Raw genomic sequence first — 20493 nt, forward strand, 5'->3', positions numbered from 1 at the left:
TTCTGTGAAGTCCCTGAACCTACTCATAGGGACGGAAACCTGGCTCCACCAAGCATCCGGACCCTCACTCTCCATTGCCATTCCTCCAGACTACACCATCCTTAGGACAGTTGGAATAAAATCAGTAGGTGGGGGAGTAGCTATTATTCCTAAAACCCATCTCAAAATAAGAACCTGCCCTATCGAGAACCCAGACGGTTACAAAGTCCTGCTAGCTAAGTTAACTACAAACCATAAGACCACCATAAACATAATAACTATTTACAGAGCACCTAATGCTAAAATTCAGCCAGACCTAGATATACCTCTACTGCTAACGCCACTTATTAAACCAAACACAAAATGCCTAGTCCTAGGAGACTTAAACTGAGGATTTAATGACACCCACGACCACAAAGCAGAAGCACTACACAGTGCACTCAAAGACATGGCTTTCACACAACTAGCGAACCCTCCTACCCACACAAAAGGGAGAATATTAGACTGGATATTACCACTCAATACCACAGTTTCAATAGAATCCATTAATCCGATACTGTGGTCAGACCATCACAGTATACATTTCTCCATTTTGTGCAACAAAGCAGACCTACCTAAATCCATCGCTAAGGAATCTTATGTAACAAGAAACATCCGGAAACTTACAGCAGAAAATCTCAACCCTTTATTAGCCACCTCTCTCAATAATAAAAAGATTAATACTGAAAACCCATGTGCCCTAGGTGAAATTTATCATAACTGTTTTACCAATACAATTGATACCTTAGCACCTTGTGTGAACAAAACCAAACGCAAGGATAAAAAATCCTCCTTTTGGTTTAACGAGGAACTAGTCGCTCTTAGACGGATTAAAAGTTCACTTGAACACCGGCTAAATAAAACCCATAAATTAGAAGCTCTGGAAGCTTTCAACTCTGTAAACAAAATCTATAAATCAGCTATCATTACCCTTTAAAGCAAATGCCTTCAATTCCAGAATCAGTAACACATCCTCTGACAGCAAAGAACTGTTCTCCATTCTCAAGGAGTTGGGGAACCCGATCCCCATAATCAACCCAGTCCAACCAAGTAAAGAATGGTGTACCACCATCCAAGATGCGCTGGCATCCAAAATCAAACTATTAAAAAACAAAATCATCTCCAAAGGAAATCTCCTCCGATAAGCCGTCCATGTCTAACCAAATTTCCATGAACATAGTAGACACCACCCCGCTCTTCAACTTCTCACCAGTTTCACATGATGTATTACTTAATACCATATCTAAACTTAAAGCTTCAAACTGCAAAGGAGACCATTTTCCAGGACACCTTATCAAATGATGTGCCCCTACTCTCAGACCCATAATTACCAATTTCGTGAATGCCACCTCCATACCAATCAGGTCCCAGATAGCATTAAAGCGGCATGGGTCACTCCTCTACTAAAAGAAAACACATTAGATCCATTAGGGCCCACAAACTACTGGCCTATAACGACTGTCCTCTTCCTACTTAAAATTATCGATAAAATAGCTTACAACCAAATACAAACCCATCTCGAACAAAACAACTTACTAAGAGCCAGACAATCTGTATTTAGGCCCAACCACAGTACTGAGACTGCCCTCTTGGATTTGAAAATCCAATTGGATTCTATCAGAGACTCAGGCAAATTAGCCACTTTTCTGCTACTGGACTTATCAGCAGCATTCGATCTGGTAGACCATGACAAACTTTGCGACACCCTAAAAAAAGACTTTAATTTCTCTATTAACGCTACTCAGTGGATCAAATCTTTTTTAACTGACCGCACATCCAGAGTTGCCATCGGAAACTAGGCAGCGGACCCTATAGTAGTTCCCATAGGAGTCCCCCAGGGATCCTGCCTCTCGCCCACCCTTTACAATGCATATACTAAACTCCTTTTCTCGGCTCTTGACGATATGGGTGTCATCTACACCAACTTTGCAGATGACACCCAGATCCTCATCCCCATCACAGGTGTTTACACCCAAGACACTGACACTATCAACAAAGTTTACTCTATAATTCAAAATTGGATGGCCCTATATAGTCTCTGCCTTAACGATGAGAAAACGGAAGTCCTCATCGTCGGCTCCCAAAAAAGAATAAGCACCCTCCACTCTAGCTACTCCCATATCAACATTGACGATGCACAGATCCCAGTTCTCAAACAAGTTAAAACTCTTGTTGTATACATAGATGCCAACCTCACTATGCACAAACAAATAGCAGCCCTCTCCTCTTCCACAGCCTACACAGCAAAACTTATTGCACTCAGCCGCCAATTTCTCACCCCCACAAATTGCATCACTCTGGCCAGAGCTCTGATCTTAACGAAACTGGATTACTGCAACATCCTCTTCCTAGGAACCTCCAAAACCAACTTAAATAAAATCCAACTATTACAAAACAAAGCCCTTAGAGCGGCTCTAGGTATAAAGAAGTCAGAACATATATCTAGCATCAGAAGAGAAAACCACTGGCTGCCAATTGAAGCAAGAATCATTTTCAAAACACTCTATAAATGCATCACCAACAAAGCGCCTAGCTACCTCAACAATATCATCAGGAAAAAATCTCCTGTAGGACACTGAGATCTAATAAACTGGCCCTCAATATAAATACAGTAGAGCAGGAGGAAGTAGCTTCAAAGTCCTAGCCCCATCGCACTGGAACGCACTACCCCTTAGTATCAAAAATGAGGACTCCCTATTAAGATTTTAAAAAAACATTGAAAACCTGGTTATTTAACAAATACTAACCTAACAGTATGCTTCTGGTTTACCGCCTTCTTTGAACCTAAATAGCTAACATAGCCCCATGGCCCTCATGTTCCCCCAGGGGTCGCCTCTAGATTTGGAACTAGTGTTCAAACAAAATGAGATTTGCTACTTTGACCGATTGAAACTTAGTATAAGAAATGTGAGCACATGATTTATTTGCATCTTAGTTTAAATATGTTCTGTGTGATGGTAACTGTAACACTGTATAAAAATGCCACAATTTATTGAATTTTCGCCGTGATACCCGTGGGGCTGGGCGAATAACAAATGTAATAAATAAATAAATAAAATGAACACTTTAACTCTGAAAGTGAATACTTGTTTAAGAAGATCTCCTATCAAATCTTGACTTTCATGCAACTGAAACCTATCCCAGCTGGCACCTAGACCACTAGGGTCCCTCTTCTGCCTCTGAGAGATCTCATGCAATAGACTACGGAAGGACTGGATAAGAAAACGCTTCTGTCTTGAAAAGTATAACTAGTGTAAAACGGCTTACTTGCCGAAAGAATGAGTGTGGCAACTGTATCTCTGTGAAAGAAGAAGTTACAAAGTGTCATTATGTTTATGCTTAACTTTTGAGCATTCTATGGCTGAAAAAAGGGTATACATTGCTTTACTAACTTTGAATGGTGCCCACCCTTCTAGAAAGTAATACGTGTTGGTACTGATTTAGCATTCTTAACTGAGTTAGTGTAAATTAAATCTCACCAATAGGGTTTACCTACCTTGAATAACATTGTGTTCTTCTTAAAGTGTAATTGGGTTTTGCTCCCCCTGATCTGCTTTATAAAGACCTAAAACAGTCTCGAAGTTCACACTTGTCTTATGAGTTGCTTGAAGCCCTTCTTAAAAGTATATGGTTACTTACCTTGAATAGCTGCTGCTCGTCTCAACTTGTAACACTGGGCTGTGCCTCCCCTGAAATGGTTTAGAACATTTCCAAAATAGTCATGGGGTCAATTACTTACCTTGAAATACGTCGTGTCTTAAAGTGTAATTGAGAATTTCTTTCCTTTAATTGCCTGTTGCATTCTAAAATAGTTATTCTGTGTTTATGCTTCTCATAGAGTAGCTTAAAGCCCCTTCAGAAAGTATGTGAGTTTTTTTACTGCTCTGAACTGAGTTTGAAAAAGTAATGTTGCAAGGCGTGCACTTGTAACAGGGTTGTTTTGTTTTGTGATTTCATAACTGTCACTGCATGAGTGACAGGGTCAAGTACCCTTGAATTACTGATTGTATTCTAAAAGTATATTAAACATGGTCTTCTTCCCCAGGAATAGTATATTAATATCCTGAATGTATAACCTTATGTTTGACTCACCTTGACTTGCTTCTTGTTCCTCTAAATAAGGTTATACCCTGATTTGCATATCATAGGTATTGAGTTGGTTTTTTATGATTTTGTTTATATGATGTTATAGTAATTACTTACCCAAGAATTATCTTGGTCTACTTGTATTGAAATAAACCCTTTATTTTTTAAAATACTTAAGTGTTTCAGTGTTTCTTTGGAACATATGTATACTACAATTTCTTTGTACAAAGCTATCCCCTCCTAAAATAAGCCTGGCTGCTCTGTCCATGCTACCACATTCTCAGGTGGTACTAAGAGTGGAACATATGTACTGCCTCAGATGTATAGTTTTATGAAGCCCTTAGTTGGACTTTATAAAAACTGTCCTAACAAGCGTTGACTGTCATGAATACTGGAAATTACTGGAGGGATTGTACTTAGCCGAAAGGATTGATTGCAATCAGGCCTTACTATTCCGGTGAATTGGTGGTTGTTGACACCTCCAAGCATTTCGGGTATTCCAGTCAGGAGAGTGGAGGAAAACATACACCCACTACGTTTTCTATTGGAGAATGCCTCTATATAATTACTCTTGACTTAATACAGTCCCTTTCCGCTTCAACAATGGAGAATACTCAATTCGAATGTTGCACCTCCTTCAATAAAAAGTTCCACTAGAAGGGGACAATCAAGGTGTGTAACCACGGTCTCCCTTTATAAAATAACAATTATAATTATCACTAGGAGGAGGATGGGTTTAGAGCTTGCAAGCTCAATCTGTGGATTGGGACTGTCTGGTCCCAATCCACAAACCTGTTTCTGTATGTCTAGAGAATATGCTTGAGTGTCCCCATCAGTGGTCCTGATTGTACCACTGCTGGGGTGTGTGTAAGAGGCAGATTCTCCATTGGGTGAGCTGAAGTTCTGTCTCACGTGAGCTTATGGTTAAGAAGAGGAGTCCTTCAGCCATGCCTCAGAGATCCTGGAGAAATCCTACAAGGAGCCAAGTATCCTGCTCAGCTGTGAAGACTGTGGATCTGTCATAAGAAGGCCCAGTGACCAACCTTTGCTACAGTCCTGTTGGAACCCCGTCTAGCTAGTGATCTTTAGAAGTCCTTCGGTTGAGCTTCCATCTTGGGAGTGGAGGGAACATCCATTCCAGAAGTCTGCTTGGTGTCCCTGAGCCAATCAGTGATTGACCAGCGTGTAGTTTGGGCTACCGCTCTCTAGACGTCACCGTTCTGCATTTCAGCTCGGAACTTTGGGGACCGCCAGCTTGTCCTACAATAGTCATCTCTGCAAAATGTCAGTGTTCCAGCATTCATGGACCCGAGATATGAGGCTGACAACGGTGTCCCCTCCTGGCGCTGTGCAACAGTGAGAGTCACCAGAAACTGCTTTCCTGCATGCAGTCATGTGCTGATGGGAGACCTGCAACCAAGTGAGCTGCATTCTTAAACCAGAAAACGTTGCACCAGCATCTGTAGCCGACCGGGGATTCACTCAATCCTGCATTTCCCGGGCACTGTGTTCCAGAAGAAACAGTGGGAAATGCGACCTCTGAAGACCTGCCAAGTCCCAAGAGAAATCTGGGTGAGTTACTGTGGTACTTACATGGTTCCATATCTCCCCTTTTAAAGGTTTTCCAAACTTTTACAATAGTTTGGATTTGCTTTTTTACTAACACTGCGAAAGCTTGGGAGAGTTTTATTAACTAGAATAGATACTTACCTGACTTTTGGAACCCTTTTCCCATCCACAAAACACTTCACCTAACTTTTTCCCAGCTCCCAAAACTACTTTGTGAACTTTCAGGGCACAAGGCCCCAGTCAACTTAGGGTTGGACTTCTAAAAGTTAGGGTTGAATTCTTGTGGCCTGCCATTGCTTATCTAACCATTACCGCTCCTTTTAGTATTCTGGGTGTGAGGGCATTGTGGTTAAATGGCTATAGGGGCTGTATATATGTATTTATTATGAGTGTTGTGTAATATTACTTGCTTGTAATCCTTTTTATAGTGTTTGCTTGGCCAATAATAAATATAGTGTTTTTACAACTACTTGTCTAATTGTAATCCTTGATTACTTACCTTGTGGACTAATTGCGGAGCCTTAACCACTCCCACTCACTCCTAAACCCTATCTTTGGGCATTCTCCATGGTGCCTTGATTGGTTTGGCTACAGCTCCCAGAGTTGTCTCTGTTCACTAACTAGGTTGGCCTCCTATACATCTGTCCGCCAGGCCAGAGTATAGAAATCCAGTCTGACACCGACCCGCACAAACAATCCATGCCCGTTTAGAGACAGATGCCAAAAAGGAAATTGGAGACTAAATCCTCAGCCTCTAGTGGCTCACAATCTAAATTGTCCCAGGCTTCCAAAATATCACAAGCACAGAAACTAACATCTCAAACCCTGAAACTAGCATTTTCTGTGCCGGTTTCAAAACACACACCAACACAAATCTAGCCACGCTGAGGGTTCCACCTCACTTAGAGGCATTAAAGAAGGTGCTTTCTCAGGTTGCGGAATCGGGGGAAGATGGGCAGGAGATTATCTTTCCACTATCTGCCACGTCCTGGACAAATGAGATGTTTGAGAAAACTATTAACAAAATGTCCTCTTTTTTGGAGTTCCTAGACAGACACCCTATCAAAAGAAAACTTATTGTTACATAGGATGTTTTATGAACGAAAATGGCAACAAATACCACCACCAGTATATGACGACCCCACTGAGGTGTCGGGGATTATACTGATTAAGAAAAAGGCACGCATGAGGGAAGATCTAGGTACTGAACTTGATGACTAGCCTGTGCCTTCCCCTGATATTATCGATGATCCAGTCTCGTCTTCCCCCATAGATTATCATATTCTATGTAATCATCTTTTAAAGAAGGTTGTTGACTATTTTAAGATGGAAACACACTAGTTGGAGGAGGATACTGATTTTGTCAACGTAATCCTTAATGAGAAGAAGCAAATGGGGCAGTACATTCCCTTATTGCAGTCAGTGAAGAGGAGGATAAATCCACCTCTCACCACTCCTGCACTCACTAAAGCCGTTGACCCAGCACAGAAAAAATTTCAAAACTGCACCAAGAGACCCTCTGAACGCATCCACGTTTGTCTCCAAAATACATTTCTAAATTCTATGTCAGCATATCCATTGAATTACCAGCTTTCTTTCAAAACCCTTAGAACACAGGAGAAAAATCACTACATACACTGGATGTACGTAGGGATGTCATGTGCTACCTTAATAAAATAAAGCCACTGAAAAAGACAAATTAGTTCTATTTATCTCTGGCAGCCGGAAGGGAAGGAGACCCTTTCTCAAAGACTACCATCACCAGGTGGATTATAAGGTCTAGTCAAAAGTGTTACATCCTTTCCAGCAAAACGCTTCCTTTCCCAGCTAGGGCACATGCTACACGTAGCACAGGAGCTACTCTGGCTTTCCACTGGGGGCTACTTGTAAACCATCTACATGGAGTTTGGTTCACACTTTCATTCAACATTATAAGTTAGGAATGATTCACAAGTGAGACAGGCAGTGTTAAAATGTGTATTTGTTTCTGTTCCTACAGTTAACCCTTCATTGGGTACTGCCTGCTAGTTTTTTCAAAGCATGTGATTCTAAGCAGATCCACAATCCTTAGAAGACAAACATTACCTTCCAGTAATCGTCTTCTGTTGCTTGTATCTGCTTTGATTCACATGCGCTCACCCGTCTTCACCGTACTGGGAGTTGAAGTATTGCAAACAACATATTACATGGGATTTGATCATAGTTGAAATGTTATAGCTTGTTGGATGTCACACTTACAGTCCACTATAGACTTCATGCATCCTCAGGACAGGAAAAAAAACAATCTGAGAAGTCGACACGTGAAGTATCATGGGTACTGTACACGTTACACTAGGGATAGTATTACGGTAATGCTCTGCCGATGTCCTATTTTCAACTTTGAAAAGAAATAATGTAATGCGCTGCACCAACCTCCTAGATGTTGGTCTATGAAAAGCATGTGAATCTAAGCAGATATAAGTAACATAGGTATTGTTTGTCATATATAAATGAGCAATACTTGGTTTACCAACCTCTGTCTAAATCTTCCATAAAACACATCTAATTTTGGAAAGACCAAAAATAGAAACGCATCTGTTCTTATGCAGTCTCTCTTTGGATTCCCAAACTAGGTGAAATACTAAGAATCTCAGATGGGGAAAGTCATTATAATGATTAAGTGGGGTTATTTTAATTAACAATGTCTGTTACTGATTCTGTTATTTTCCTCTGCAGTGTCCAAACAAGGGATGTCTGGGGCTAGCACGGCTACTGACAGATTGCCAGGCTTGCTTGGCATTTAGTGGGAACAATGCGTCTCTCCCACACGGCGGCGGTGCCTTTGGTTGGTGTGTCCAGAATGAGACATGCATAGCAGTGACTGGTGAGTTAAATTATTGTGATTTATACCGAACGCTGCAGCCATTTTCATGGTCTCCAGGCACTCTGGCGGATCTGAAAAGGAAGGGGGTTGGGAGGGATTAGTTAGTGGGATTGAGAGGGAAAAACGCAAGAGATCTTTGTTGTTCTGTTGGTAGCCTCAGTTTAGAAAAACCGGTCACTGTGTGCTGGTTTGTTTTTAGTTGGTTGATGTTATGTGATGTTTGCATGAATGTATATGGGTGATTTGTGTGCAGTTTTTTGTTGTTTTCTGTGGCAGAGGTGTTGCCTGATTTGTTCAGTGTTGGAGGATGAGTGTGCAGAGTATTAAAGAGTTTGTTGGTAGGGTTAGTGGGCAGTCGTCCGAGTCCTTTTCTGCAGGTTATGTTAATCCGTCAGGTTAATATTATTCTATGGTGAATTCCGGTAGGATGCTTTATTTCTTTCGATTGGCCGTGTTTCGGGACAATCGGGTTTTCTTTGTTCTCAGTGTTTCTATTGTGCTGTGTTGGTGGTTTTCCTTCGATGTTTCCCATTTAGCTTGTTGAGTTTAAAGAGCTGTGTTTTTAACAATTTTTATAACTTCAGATGATCTTCTGTTGCTCGTATTTCCTTTGGGAGCGAGTCTCGCTACTGTGCAGGAGAATGCTGCATCCCTCCCTCACGATTTACACTTTCAGTATTGTTTTGGTTTAAGACTAATGTTCGTTGCTGGACCTTAATGTTTGTAGATGGAGATTTTTCCCTGTATGAATTCTGCTCCCTGGCCGTGGATTGCTCTGTGTTATGCGTAGTGTTTTGACGAAAATTATTTTTTTATTTTAACTGTTCGCCAATGTGTAGTGTTCTCAGTGCTGGGGTGATTAGTGAGTCTGAGGCGTAGCCTTGCTGCTGCGTTCTGTATTTGTTGTAGTTTTTTCATAAGATATTCTTGCATTCCGAGTGTTAGGGGTTTTACCAAAGATCTATCTGTGATAAGACTTTAGAAAGACCACCTTGGATGAACAGAGGGACACCCCCTAGGTTTAGCCTGAACTACCCAAAGGTTTGGTAGCAATGGCTGAGCAGCCATGCTTAGTCTAGGAGGGATGAGGGCTGTAGTGAGGCACATTGTACTCGGAGCATACACTGACACACTAGAAGTTATATAAAAAATAAGCATTTATTTTATATACACTAAAGCTTGTAACTTTTAAGTAAGGTAATTACTATCACATAGTAGCATTAAACACATAATATAGATAAAATATCGGAAGGATAAAAGGTACTTTAGAACACTTTTTTTTAAAATGTATTTATAGATCGGCACAAGGAAAACATACATTAACGATGATTATAACCTCACAGAGCATATCAAACAAAATGTCCCACCCCCGCCCCCGAGTTCCCGAGTAAGCATTATTTCCGGCCTCATTCGGCCTGATCAGGCGGCGAACTATCGCCGATTGTATAGAGGGCTCTCGCGATCAAGCGTGGCTTGCGTGTCTTGTAGGTCAGGGCCGGGTAGTTCTGGTCATAGTCCAGGACTGGTGCCCACACGTCGGAAAATCGGTGGAGCAGTCCCGCTTTGGCCGCCGTGACCTTTTCTGCTATCAGAATGTCCCACAGTTTAAGCCAGCAGAGGGTCATCCGTGGTCCTTCTGCGGACTTCCAGGTGCGGGCCACTGTGATTTTGGCCGCCAGCAGGAATTGGGATATCAGCGTTGCCCTCCTCCCTGTTCTCGGATACAAGTCAGTCATGCACTGTAAGTTCCAGTGGGGCAAGGGGTCGTGTTGCGGCCACGCGGGTCTGAGGGTGGGAGCACCAGTGCCTCAGTTGGGCGTAGGTAAATCTGTCTGCCTCTGTTAGCTGGAAAATCGATTTACAGCGTTCGAAGGTGAGGGGGGCATCCCCTTCAAAGAGCTGCCCCAATGTTCCAAGGCCTCCTGCCACCCAGTTCCTGAAGTTCTTAGGGTGAGCTCCTGGGGAAAAGGCAGGGGTGAGGAGATTGGAGAAAGGGCGGTGAGGCCTCCTGGGATGCCCCCACGTCTGCGGGCCCAGTCCCATGCCTTTATCGACTGCTTTGTGGCGGTCAACACTCCTGGCCAATTTCGGCGTAATGCCGTGGGAATAAAGGGGAGAAAGCGAAGGGGGAGAGGGAGGCGAGATTGTTTGATCTATACCCTCTTCGGGCGTCCGGTGGCGAGGCCCCATGCTTGAAAGTGGGCCAGTTGCGCTGCGATGTGGTATTTTCGGAGGTCCGGCACCCCCAGTCCTCCCAGTCTTGTGCTGGCCATCATCGTTCTCCGGGGGATCCGTGGTTTCTTGCCCTTCCAAATAAAGCCAATGATTTTCCTTTGGAGCCGTTGCAAAGGGGGGGGGGGGTTGAGGTTGGGAGGGATGCGCAGGCGTAGTGGAAGCGGGGGAGGTGGTTCATTTTGCACGTCGTTATGCGCCCCTAAAGCGAAATCTCCTGAGTCTGCCAACGAGCAAGGTCCTTGTCCAATTCCTCGAAGAGTGGGGGGAAATTGGCCTGGTAGACCTTCGCTGGGTGGGCGGGGATCTGAACCCCCAAGTATGGGATCGCTTGGGTGCTCCATTGAAACAGGACGTGGTTCTCTAAGACCTCCCTCTTTTCAGACCCACTCCGAGGGCTGTTGATTTTTGGAAATTGATGGCGAATCCCGAGACCCTCCCGAAGGCCATGATTTCGGTTAGGGCTGCCTTCATGGAACTTTGATGTTTGTGATGGTTAGTAACACATCGTCCGCGTAGAGGGCAATTTTGTGTTGGGCTGGGCCGATCTTTAGGCCAGTGATCAGGGGGTCCCGGCGAACGCGCTGGGCTAACGGTTCCATGGCCAAGGCGAAGAGCAGGGGGGATAGTGGACATCCCTGTCGCGTTCCGTATGTAAGAGGAATTGGGTCCGACAGGCGTCCATTGACTCTCAGCCGGGTCTTCGGGGCTTGATAGTTAGCCAGGATCATTCTCATGAAGGTCGGGCCAAAGCCAAAGGCCCCCAGGGCGCGGGACAGATAGGGCCAGTCCACCTTATCGAAGGCTTTGGTTGTGTCCAATGCCAGCAGGGCTAGTTGTTGGGAGTCCTGACTGACGACCTCTATGAGATCCAGAGACTGCAGATGTTGTACTTTGTTGATCTGTGGAAAATAAACCCTGTCTGTCCTGGTCTATAATGTTCGGGAGAATAGGTGCAAGGCGGTTGGCCAGTATCTTGGAGTAGATATTGGCGTCCAGGTTCAACAGGGAGATGGGTCTATATGAGCTATTCTCCTGGGGATCCTTTCCAGGCTTGAGAATCAGGACAGTAATGGACTCCTGCATCGATGGGGTGACTATTCCAGTGACTGCAAACGAGTTGAAGAGGCGGGGCAGGGGAGCCACTAGTTGGGGGCGGAAGAGTTTGTAGAAGCGTGTAGGGAACCCGTCTGGGCCTAGTGCCCTAGGCTTTAGACTTTTAATGGCTTCCTCCACTTCCTCGTTTGTGATAGGTGTCTCCAGTCCATCTCTTGCCTCCGGCTTGAGGAGCGGGAGCGCCGCCTCTTGAATGTAGGAGTGCTGCTCATCCAGGTCCCGCGGGACTGCCGTCATTATTTCCAACTGGTGAGCGACCGCCAGTCACAGTTTTTCGCACTCCGCGTAGTGGATCTTCCCCTATGTGTCGCATAGACCCTGGATGAAGTTTCTGCTCTTCTCCTTGGCCAATTTGCTGACCAGCACTTTGTTAGCCTTATTGTTATGGACGTAGTACCATTGTTTGGTTCTGGTTAGCAGGCTTGCTGTAGCGTCGGCGTAGTGCGCCTCAAGCCTTTTCCTCGCCATTTGTAGGACCCTGTAGGATTTCGGGGACCAGCCCTTACATTTATGGGTGGCCTCAGCCTCACGGACCTCGGCTTCCAGGATAGCGCGGGCTGCCCGCTTCTGCTTGTGGAACGCGGTGCCTTGGGCGATTAGCTCCCCTCTAAGTACTGCTTTCATGGCATCCCAAGTATTAGCCGGGGAGGTGTCCTCGTCGCGGTTTTCAGCAAAGAAATTTTTAAGTGTTCTGGCGATCGTGTCTCTCACTGCCATGTTCCCCAAGGTAGGGTCGTACAGACTCCACTGGCGGCGGGGAGGAGGGTCTGGGTCGTGCGATCACAGGGTGAGTGAGACCAGGGCAGGGAGGATCAGGTGGCCAATCGTAACATCGTCTGTAAAGGTCAGGATCTGGGGGGAAACCAGTAATAGGTCGATTTTGGAGAAGGTACGGTGAACGTACGAATAGAAGGTGAAGTCTTTCTCTTCTGGGGATAGCACTCTCCAGGAGTCAACGATGTTCAGCGTGCGGAACAAGTGGAGCAGGGCTGTAGCCAACTTCAGGTCCCTGGCTGTCGGGGGGCGAGATCTATCCCCAAGGGGGTCCGGGACCCCGTTAAAGTCTCCGCCGTTAACTACTACACTACTGCAGTAGGCAACTCTTGCCTACTGCATTTCCATTTTCTGCTCAAATTTCCAGTGCTATGCTGATGACACCCAACTAATTTTCAGGCTTCCCTCGGCGACCTCCTCTCCTTCCCTCATCTCTGACTGCCTAATCGCCAATCAAAATTGGTGTGCTGCAAATGATCTTTGTTTAAACGCCAACAAGACTGAGATCCTCCTCATTGGTACACCCCTTCCATCCTTTGCCCTCACTCTCTGGCCAGCCTCCCTTGGCCCTCCTCCTGCCCCTACCAACGAAGCTAAGAACCTTGGGGTCATCTTTGACTCCACACTTTCCTTCTCCGCACACATCTCTGATGTCTCCAAAAAGTCTAACTTCTTACTGCACCTCCTTAAAGGTACTCTTCCTTTCCTCTCCTTCCCTCAGAAGCTCCATGTCTCCCAAGCTCTGATTCTCTCTAGGTTGGACCACTGTAACAGCCTTTTTCTAAATCTACCTGCCTCCACTCTCCGCCCTTTACAACTAATCCAGAACAGGACTGCGAGACCTGTCCTTGACCTCAAGCCTTGGGATCGTATCTCTCCAGCTCTGAAATCCCTTCATTGGCTCCCTGTGGCTGCTAGGATTAAATGTAAAACCCTCTGCATTGTCCACAAGGCTTTCTGGGGCCTAGGTCCAAATTACCTTCAACTATCCCTCTGTAAATACCTCCCCTCTATAGCCCTTCGCTCCTCTACCTCCAACTCCCTCAGGGTCAGTCGTTTTTCAAAGAAATGAGCTGGTGGTAGATCTTTGTCTTCTGCGGGGGACTCCCTCTGGAACTGCCTACCTGCCACCTTGAATCTTAAGGAGAACCACCTACGGTTCCGGAAGCTCCTCAGGACCTTCCTCTTAGCCTCTGCCTTTCCCTCTCCTCTCCCTTGCTGATCTGTTTTCTCTCTCAGCAATGCTGCACCTGGCCACCGTCTGCCCTTCGTGCCCAGGTCCCTGCTCACCCTGTCGCCCTCCTGCACTGCCCCCTGGCATCCCCTTGCACTGGGGCCTGTGTCTGTACCCATACAGCCCCCCCCCCCCCACTCTTCGTCTGCACTGATCAGATACTCCCTATCTGACTAACCTTGCACTTGGCCCGCACAGGCTTGCACTACCACTGTTTCTGATCACCCTATTTATTTATTTATTTATTATTTATTTATCTTGTCCTCTCTTATGCTTCTGCACTTTCCAATTTCTCCCCCCTCCCATGCACTTTCCCCTTTTTTCCCTTCCCCATGCACTTGCACGTTCTCAATGTCACTGGGCCTAGTATCATATCATACTTGCCCTTCAATAAATGGAAGGAGGGAATCCTCCAGGTCTTCATAGAATCCTTCCTGGTGCTCATTCGGGGCATAGACTGAGATGAGGGTGTAAAGTTGGCCATGGATAATGCATTTGACCGCCATAAATCGACCCTCTTGGCATCCCTACGTGTCCAGGATCTGGGGTTTCAAGTCCTTAGCAAAGAGGATGGCGGTGCCTCACTTCTTGGTTCCGTTAGAGGCCAGGAATTGTAGGAGAGAGAGTCTGCTTCGCAAGGGGGAAGAGTCTGCTGGGATTAGGTGCGTGTCTTGTAGGAAAGCGATTGAGGTCCCCTCGTTGTGCAGCCTTTGGAGGATGGATTTCCTCTTCGGGGGGAATTCAATCCTCTGACGTTTAAAGTGGTGAATTTTCATTTTAGATGCAGGGGCTGGTGCTCCAAGTCTGTTTTCTGCGGGGGGCGGTGGGAGAGATTGGGAGTGGGTCAAATCAGCTATAGCTGCGAGGGATTCGCTGCTTTGGGGTCTCCTGTGGCTGAGGGTTTTTAAGAAATAATCTCCAACGGGAGATATGAACTTCCAACATTGGCCTCCAACGGGAGGACCAAACTGTGGCTGGGGGGACCGATTTTGAACTGTCGGTGGCTCCCCCGGCCACCCAAGCTGTCACCGGGTGACATCGCCAACATAGTTGAGATTCTCTCCAAGGGTAATATGGTGACATCCACCCTGGAGAAGGATATGGACTGCATGGGGTCCGCGGCGGCCTTGAAAGAGTTTTGGTGGTTCCTGCGCTATGTGTACTTCAGACAGACTTGCCCTCGTCATCTGGGTTTACGGCTTTTCTGTACCCTTCACCATGGGGCCTGTTTCGGTTTGGGGGAAGCAGCGTCCCGCGCAAGGCTTGTTTGGCTTGAGTGGGGTTCTGTGCCCCCGGGGGAGTCCCGGCGGAGGATTGATGCTGCGTCATCTAGGTGGCTAATGGTGCGGGGGGTACCCTTGTACAAGAACTGAATTGCCGTGGGGAACAGCCATCGGTAGCGGATCTGTTGGTCTCGTAGGAAAAGCGAGAGTGGGCGAAGCATCCTGCGCTTCTGGAGAGTTAAGAGGGGAGAGATCCTGGAAGATCTGCAGTGGGGAGCACTGGAAATAGAGTTCATCTTTTGAGCGGCCAATCGCTGAAATGGCCTCCTTCGTGGTATAAAAGTGAACTCTAGTGATTACGTCCGGAGGGGGGTCTGTATCGGATTCCCGGCGGGGGCGCAGCCGATGGGTACGGTCAAGTAGGAGCTGCGTCTCATCTAGGTCTGGCAGCAGGGACTGAAAGAAGAGACTTATGTATCCGGGGAGCTCCTTTTCAGAGACCGCGGAGGGCACCCCCCCGGATGCAGAGGTTGTTATGCTGGGAGCGGTTCTCCAAATCCTCCTGCTTGAACTCAAGGATTTCGGTTCTGTCCATCAGTGCCTGGATGGTGCGCTGGACCTCCGATAGTGAATTAGAGTGTTCCATAGCCAGTTCCTCGGCCTCCCCCATCCTGTGTTCGATGTCGCTGACCCGTTGTTCTGTTTGCTCTAATTTAGCAGTGAGTTCAGTCATGCAGGATCTAAATTCCGATTTGATGTTGTTCATGAAGGCCTGAAGGTCCTCTTTGGTTGCGAGCAACCCTTTATCTTCGGAGGTTTTCTGAGGGGTGAGTGTAGGGGGTTCGGTTTTCTTCCCTTTCTCCGGGGCCAGCAGCATGGTGGAGATGTCGGCGGATTTAGGGGTTTTCAGTGCTTTAGACATGGCTCTCGAGTGAGGGTCGACTCCGGGGAACTCCGCCTGGGGGCTGCGCCCAGCAGATTTGCTCAAGAACTGCGGGAACTGGGAATGGTGGTAGCCGGGGCGGTGGAGTGGGCCGGGGCGCCCCAGGTGGGTGCGCGAGCGAGCAGTGCTTCAACTCCCTTAATTGCCTTGGTGAGGCAGGTGCGCAGGGTGAGGTGACTGCGGGTTTATGAGTCGCCCTCTGCTGTAGTAGTCCAGGTCGATAGTGCTGCAGGCAGGCTCCCTCCGGCTGACAGAGATGGGAGATGGGCAGGGGCGCCCCAGGAAGTCAGTGGCGTGGTAGAATCAGCCCACGTGGACCCCAGAGGATCCGCTCATTCCCAGCAGCAGGGGCTCAGGGTGGAGGCCGGAGATGGAGGGGCCAACGCAGAGAGCCAGAGGACCCTATGTTGGGTAAGGGGTAAAAGCAGAGCCCCCCCCTGGTCGCTGCAATAGCGGGTGGCCGGGCTCACCTGAGCAGAGCAGGCATCCCCTCTCGGGGGTCAAGGCCAAGGCCTCAGCGAAGGGCCGGAGCGCCGCTGCCACGGCCATATGATGGGCTGGGCCAGATGGATTCCGGGTGAGGCTGTCGGGCGGGAGGGAGCCAGGCGCCGCCGCAGGCAGGGACGTTATCCAGCACAGGTCAGGGTCCCCAGCAGGAGGACGGTCCAGAACTCCTCGGCTCAGCAGTCGGGCAAGTCCGGGCAGAGCTGCAGCGACTCTGGGCCCCCTCAACCGCTCATCCGTGCCAGCGAGTAGCAAGGGGAGCGCTCGCAGTGTTGGGCCCCTCCAGCGACGTATGAGAGTTGGTCGGAGAGATCCAATCTCCAAAGCTGGATCAGGGCCTGCACGGCATGGCCGGCGGGGCAGGGGCATGGAGGTACCGCCGCCATCTTGGATTGCGGCGTGGGCATCGGAGGAGCTTTCCCTCGCCAGGTTTTCTGTGATCCTGGGGCCATTAAGCACCCAGGTTGCAGCTGGTGATACAGGGGCCGCTCCGGTGCTTCATCTCATGTCAGGCTGGCGATTCACATGGCAGGAACCGGCGGAATTACGTTATGGCCGCGGACCCATGCGGAGGCCATCAATGGAGCTGCCACATCGCTGGTGCGCCAGGCCACGCCCCCCTTACGAACACTTTTAAAGTAACTCAAAAGTGGTAGAAACCTCTTAAATCGGTATCTAAACTGTAGACCAACTTGTATACTTTAGTTAACCCCTGTTTAACCAAATCTTAGGAAGTCCAACCCTATTCTAAGTGAGTCTCAGCGTCAAAGCGGGGCACTGGGGGGTCCAGTGACCAAGGACAAAAGAAGAAAAGCAGGTAAGTAGCAAACAAGGCAGAGTCTATGAAGTGTTCTTCAGGTTTACAGTTAAGTAGCAGATAATGTCTTGATTGTCCAAACCAAAGTAGCCCAATGTAGGACTAGGATGGGATGCAAGTAACGGCTTAACTGCAACCCTCCAAAGTTCAGGAACAACAATGCAGGCCCCCAGGTAAGTATTAGGGTCTGAACAGTACCTTATCAGTGAAGAAGCTTGTGCAGCAGGACGGTCCCCAAGTAGAGGTGACAGCAGACTCGGGTTTAAGCTTCTTGGTCTTGGCGACTGAACAAAAGAACTGGCAATGGATTTTATGGTTTCTCTCGTGGTTGGACACCCAGCTGAAGATCTTCACAGCACTAGCTCGTTTGTGCCTTTTTCGAGGCTTGGATGAAGGACGATTGTCGTGTGGAAGACTTTGCGCCGGTCCTCGTGTTGGCTGAGGGTACTTCCACGAGCGGGAAGTCTCTGGAGTTCCAAGAGGATGCCTGCAAAGTTTCTGACAAAACCATGCTTCAGTTGGCATTGCACCACAAAATGGCACAGGACCCTAGGCATCAGGGGTGTTCCTAGGTCTGGAAAAGATCCAAGGCTACACTAATGTCGGGACTGTCAGGACTCAGGCTAGCTAGCCTTTTGGGTGTAGCCCCTGAGCTTCTATCGGAGGCTACAACCAAAAGACCCGGGACCATAGCCCAGTTAAGCCACCTCCCCTAGCAACGCCTCTGCCGAGTATTGGTGAATTGCAGGCCGTGCAGGTCGCAGCTCTTCCAGGGAGGGAGCAAAATGCAGTTCGTCTCAGGACTGCTTATGCCCACCATTCCAAGGGAGGATGTTGTCTGCTTCGGGGCTTCCCTGTCGCGGAGAAGTTGATGTCGGGACTGCAGCGGTTACTTAGATGGCTCTGGCGGTCGCTGTAAGTGGCTGTGGACATCCTCCTTCGTCTGCAGATCTTCAGTTCCAATGGTCGACTCTGAGTTTCTGCTCCAGGACCCTCCCCTTTTATGCAGGAAAACTGGCTGGCTGAGGCCACCAATAACCAGACATGGAATCATTCAAACTTGCGGGGTTACTGTCCAATGGAGAGCGCCACCCTCCAAGCACAAACTGGTTCCAGGCAGGCACACTGCAAGACAAAGACCAGGGTAGTTTGGGTCACTTCCTCCACTTCTTGTCCTTTCACGCACTAAAAGCGCCTTGGTGGGCTTCCAAGAAAAGCCCCCCAAAGACAAAAGGCCGCCCTCACCCAGGCAGGTAGACGAAGGCTTAAATAAGAGCAAGTCATCATGATTAGGGGGCTTAGAAAAGTACAGCCACCATTTTAGGCAAATTGTGACAATAGTGTCCCTTGTCGCAGCTGCGATGGCAGCCTGCGACATAAGTCCACAAAAAGTTGTGCAAAAGGGTACACTGCCACCAGCCTGTCAGATGAACTTGCAACAGTAACTAAAAGTTACTGGAACAGTGAGAAAAGGGGGACAATGTTTCCCCTCAGCACTCCACATAAGTTGGAAGTGTGCTGATCTCAGAATAAAATACAAGCGGGACAAAGGGGTGTCCGCCTGCTCTGGTAACATGTGTTAACACCGGTAAAACCAAAAGGAAAGCCCAAGGAGCTTCTAACAACACTGCACAGAAAGTGCTGTGCTCTGCAATAATAAAATGCATTTGGCAGAAAATATGGAGGGAAGTATAACTCCATGAAAAAGTATTAAAGAAGAAATCAAAAGGGTTCCCAATGTCAGAGTAAAAGAATGAGTGAGTGTGGAAAACGTTCCCAAACACTCGTGAAAATCAGTCCAAAAATGCTGGGGGACTCACACATTTGGGAGAATTTCACTCAAGAAGGAAAATCTACCTAACACCGGGCTAGATGCTGTTGGCGTAGTCTATTGTTGACATGACAAGAGAAATTATGGTGAGTGTTCTGTGTGGGACGGTGAATAAAATGAATATCTTTGTGATTGTGTAGGGGGTGGAAGAAGCATTTCCTTACTACTGCGGTGACTTGTGGTTTGAGTGTTAGTTTATTGTCCATATTCTGAGATTTTTAACCACTCTGGATGGTTCTGGTGGACTTCCCAATTCAGTAGGCCATGGAATGTGGTGATGGTTCAATGGGTCATTGGGCACGATCATGGTTTCTGTTTTTTCCAGGTTGAGTTTAAGGCTGTTGGTACTCATTGAATGGTTTATTTCTGTGAGGCAGCTAGTAAGGGTTGGGTTTTGTTCTTCGCCAGCGTTTGTTTTGTAGATCTGTGTAGTTCTAGCAGGTGAGGCTGTGTCTTTTGATGAGGTGACAGAGGGGTGTGGTCATTTAGATGTTGAATAGCAGAGGTGAGAGGTGATGAGCGTTGTAGGACTCAACATGTTGTTTTCCATGGAGTTGGCACTTAAGGATTCTTCTAAATGGATAAAGAACCACATGATACAATTGGCTGCCAAAACAAACAAAATATGTTATTTCTGCTTTGTTTTGCAGATCAAGACAGCTGTCGGGTTGGGCAGATTTCTGGCACGTATGGCTGGTGGGGACCAAACACAGTCTTTATAACCTCACTTGATGCATGTCAGCAAAGCAACTTCCTTCCAGGACTGCATTTGATCACATACCAGCAACCACGCAACACCTCACAGCCAGACAAGGTGAGTAGTTGTGGAGCGAACAAGACAGCCAGGCCATGTGGAGACATGACAGTGGGTGTCTTTTAGGACATAATTACTTTTTGGGGGTATTCCAGGGCCACATTTTAGGCCCCCTCAACGTTTTCCTTTTCCCCCTTTATTTTTCTGGGTCACTGACTTCTTTTTGATGGCCAGAGGCACTTGTCCTGAAGTACCCCTGCCGGTGCAACCCTTTAAACCCATTTGTGTCCTAGGGTTATTATATCACCCGTTGGTAAAAGATTTCTCTTTTGTAAACGTTGCCTTCATATTTTCTATGGACCCCCAATCGCTTTGCTTTGTCTTTTAACCTGTTCTGACCTTTTGAAGGGAAATAAATCCTTCAGCTTCACTTCCCTTGCCTGTTGCAAATTTTGTATGAGTAAATTGATCAGTCCTTTAGACTATCAGTCCTGGGAAACAGTTTCCCCTTTACATTTTTGTGATTTAA

The 20493-nt window shown here is 47.2% G+C and overlaps 1 protein-coding gene across 1 annotated transcript in view; it reads left to right on the top strand.

The window, feature by feature from the left end:
• MEGF8 (multiple EGF like domains 8) overlaps window positions 1-20493 on the top strand; it is a 1665761-nt gene that overhangs the window by 381075 nt on the left and 1264193 nt on the right. Inside the window, exons 13-14 of the mRNA XM_069640964.1 lie at window positions 8389-8536; window positions 19861-20024. Coding sequence (XP_069497065.1) covers window positions 8389-8536; window positions 19861-20024 — 312 coding nt within the window. The remainder of the gene's footprint in view (window positions 1-8388; window positions 8537-19860; window positions 20025-20493) is intronic.

Source organism: Ambystoma mexicanum, chromosome 1q, assembly GCF_040938575.1.
Source record: "Ambystoma mexicanum isolate Mex_15411 chromosome 1q, UKY_AmexF1_1, whole genome shotgun sequence".
In the NCBI taxonomy this organism is placed as follows: domain Eukaryota; kingdom Metazoa; phylum Chordata; class Amphibia; order Caudata; family Ambystomatidae; genus Ambystoma; species Ambystoma mexicanum.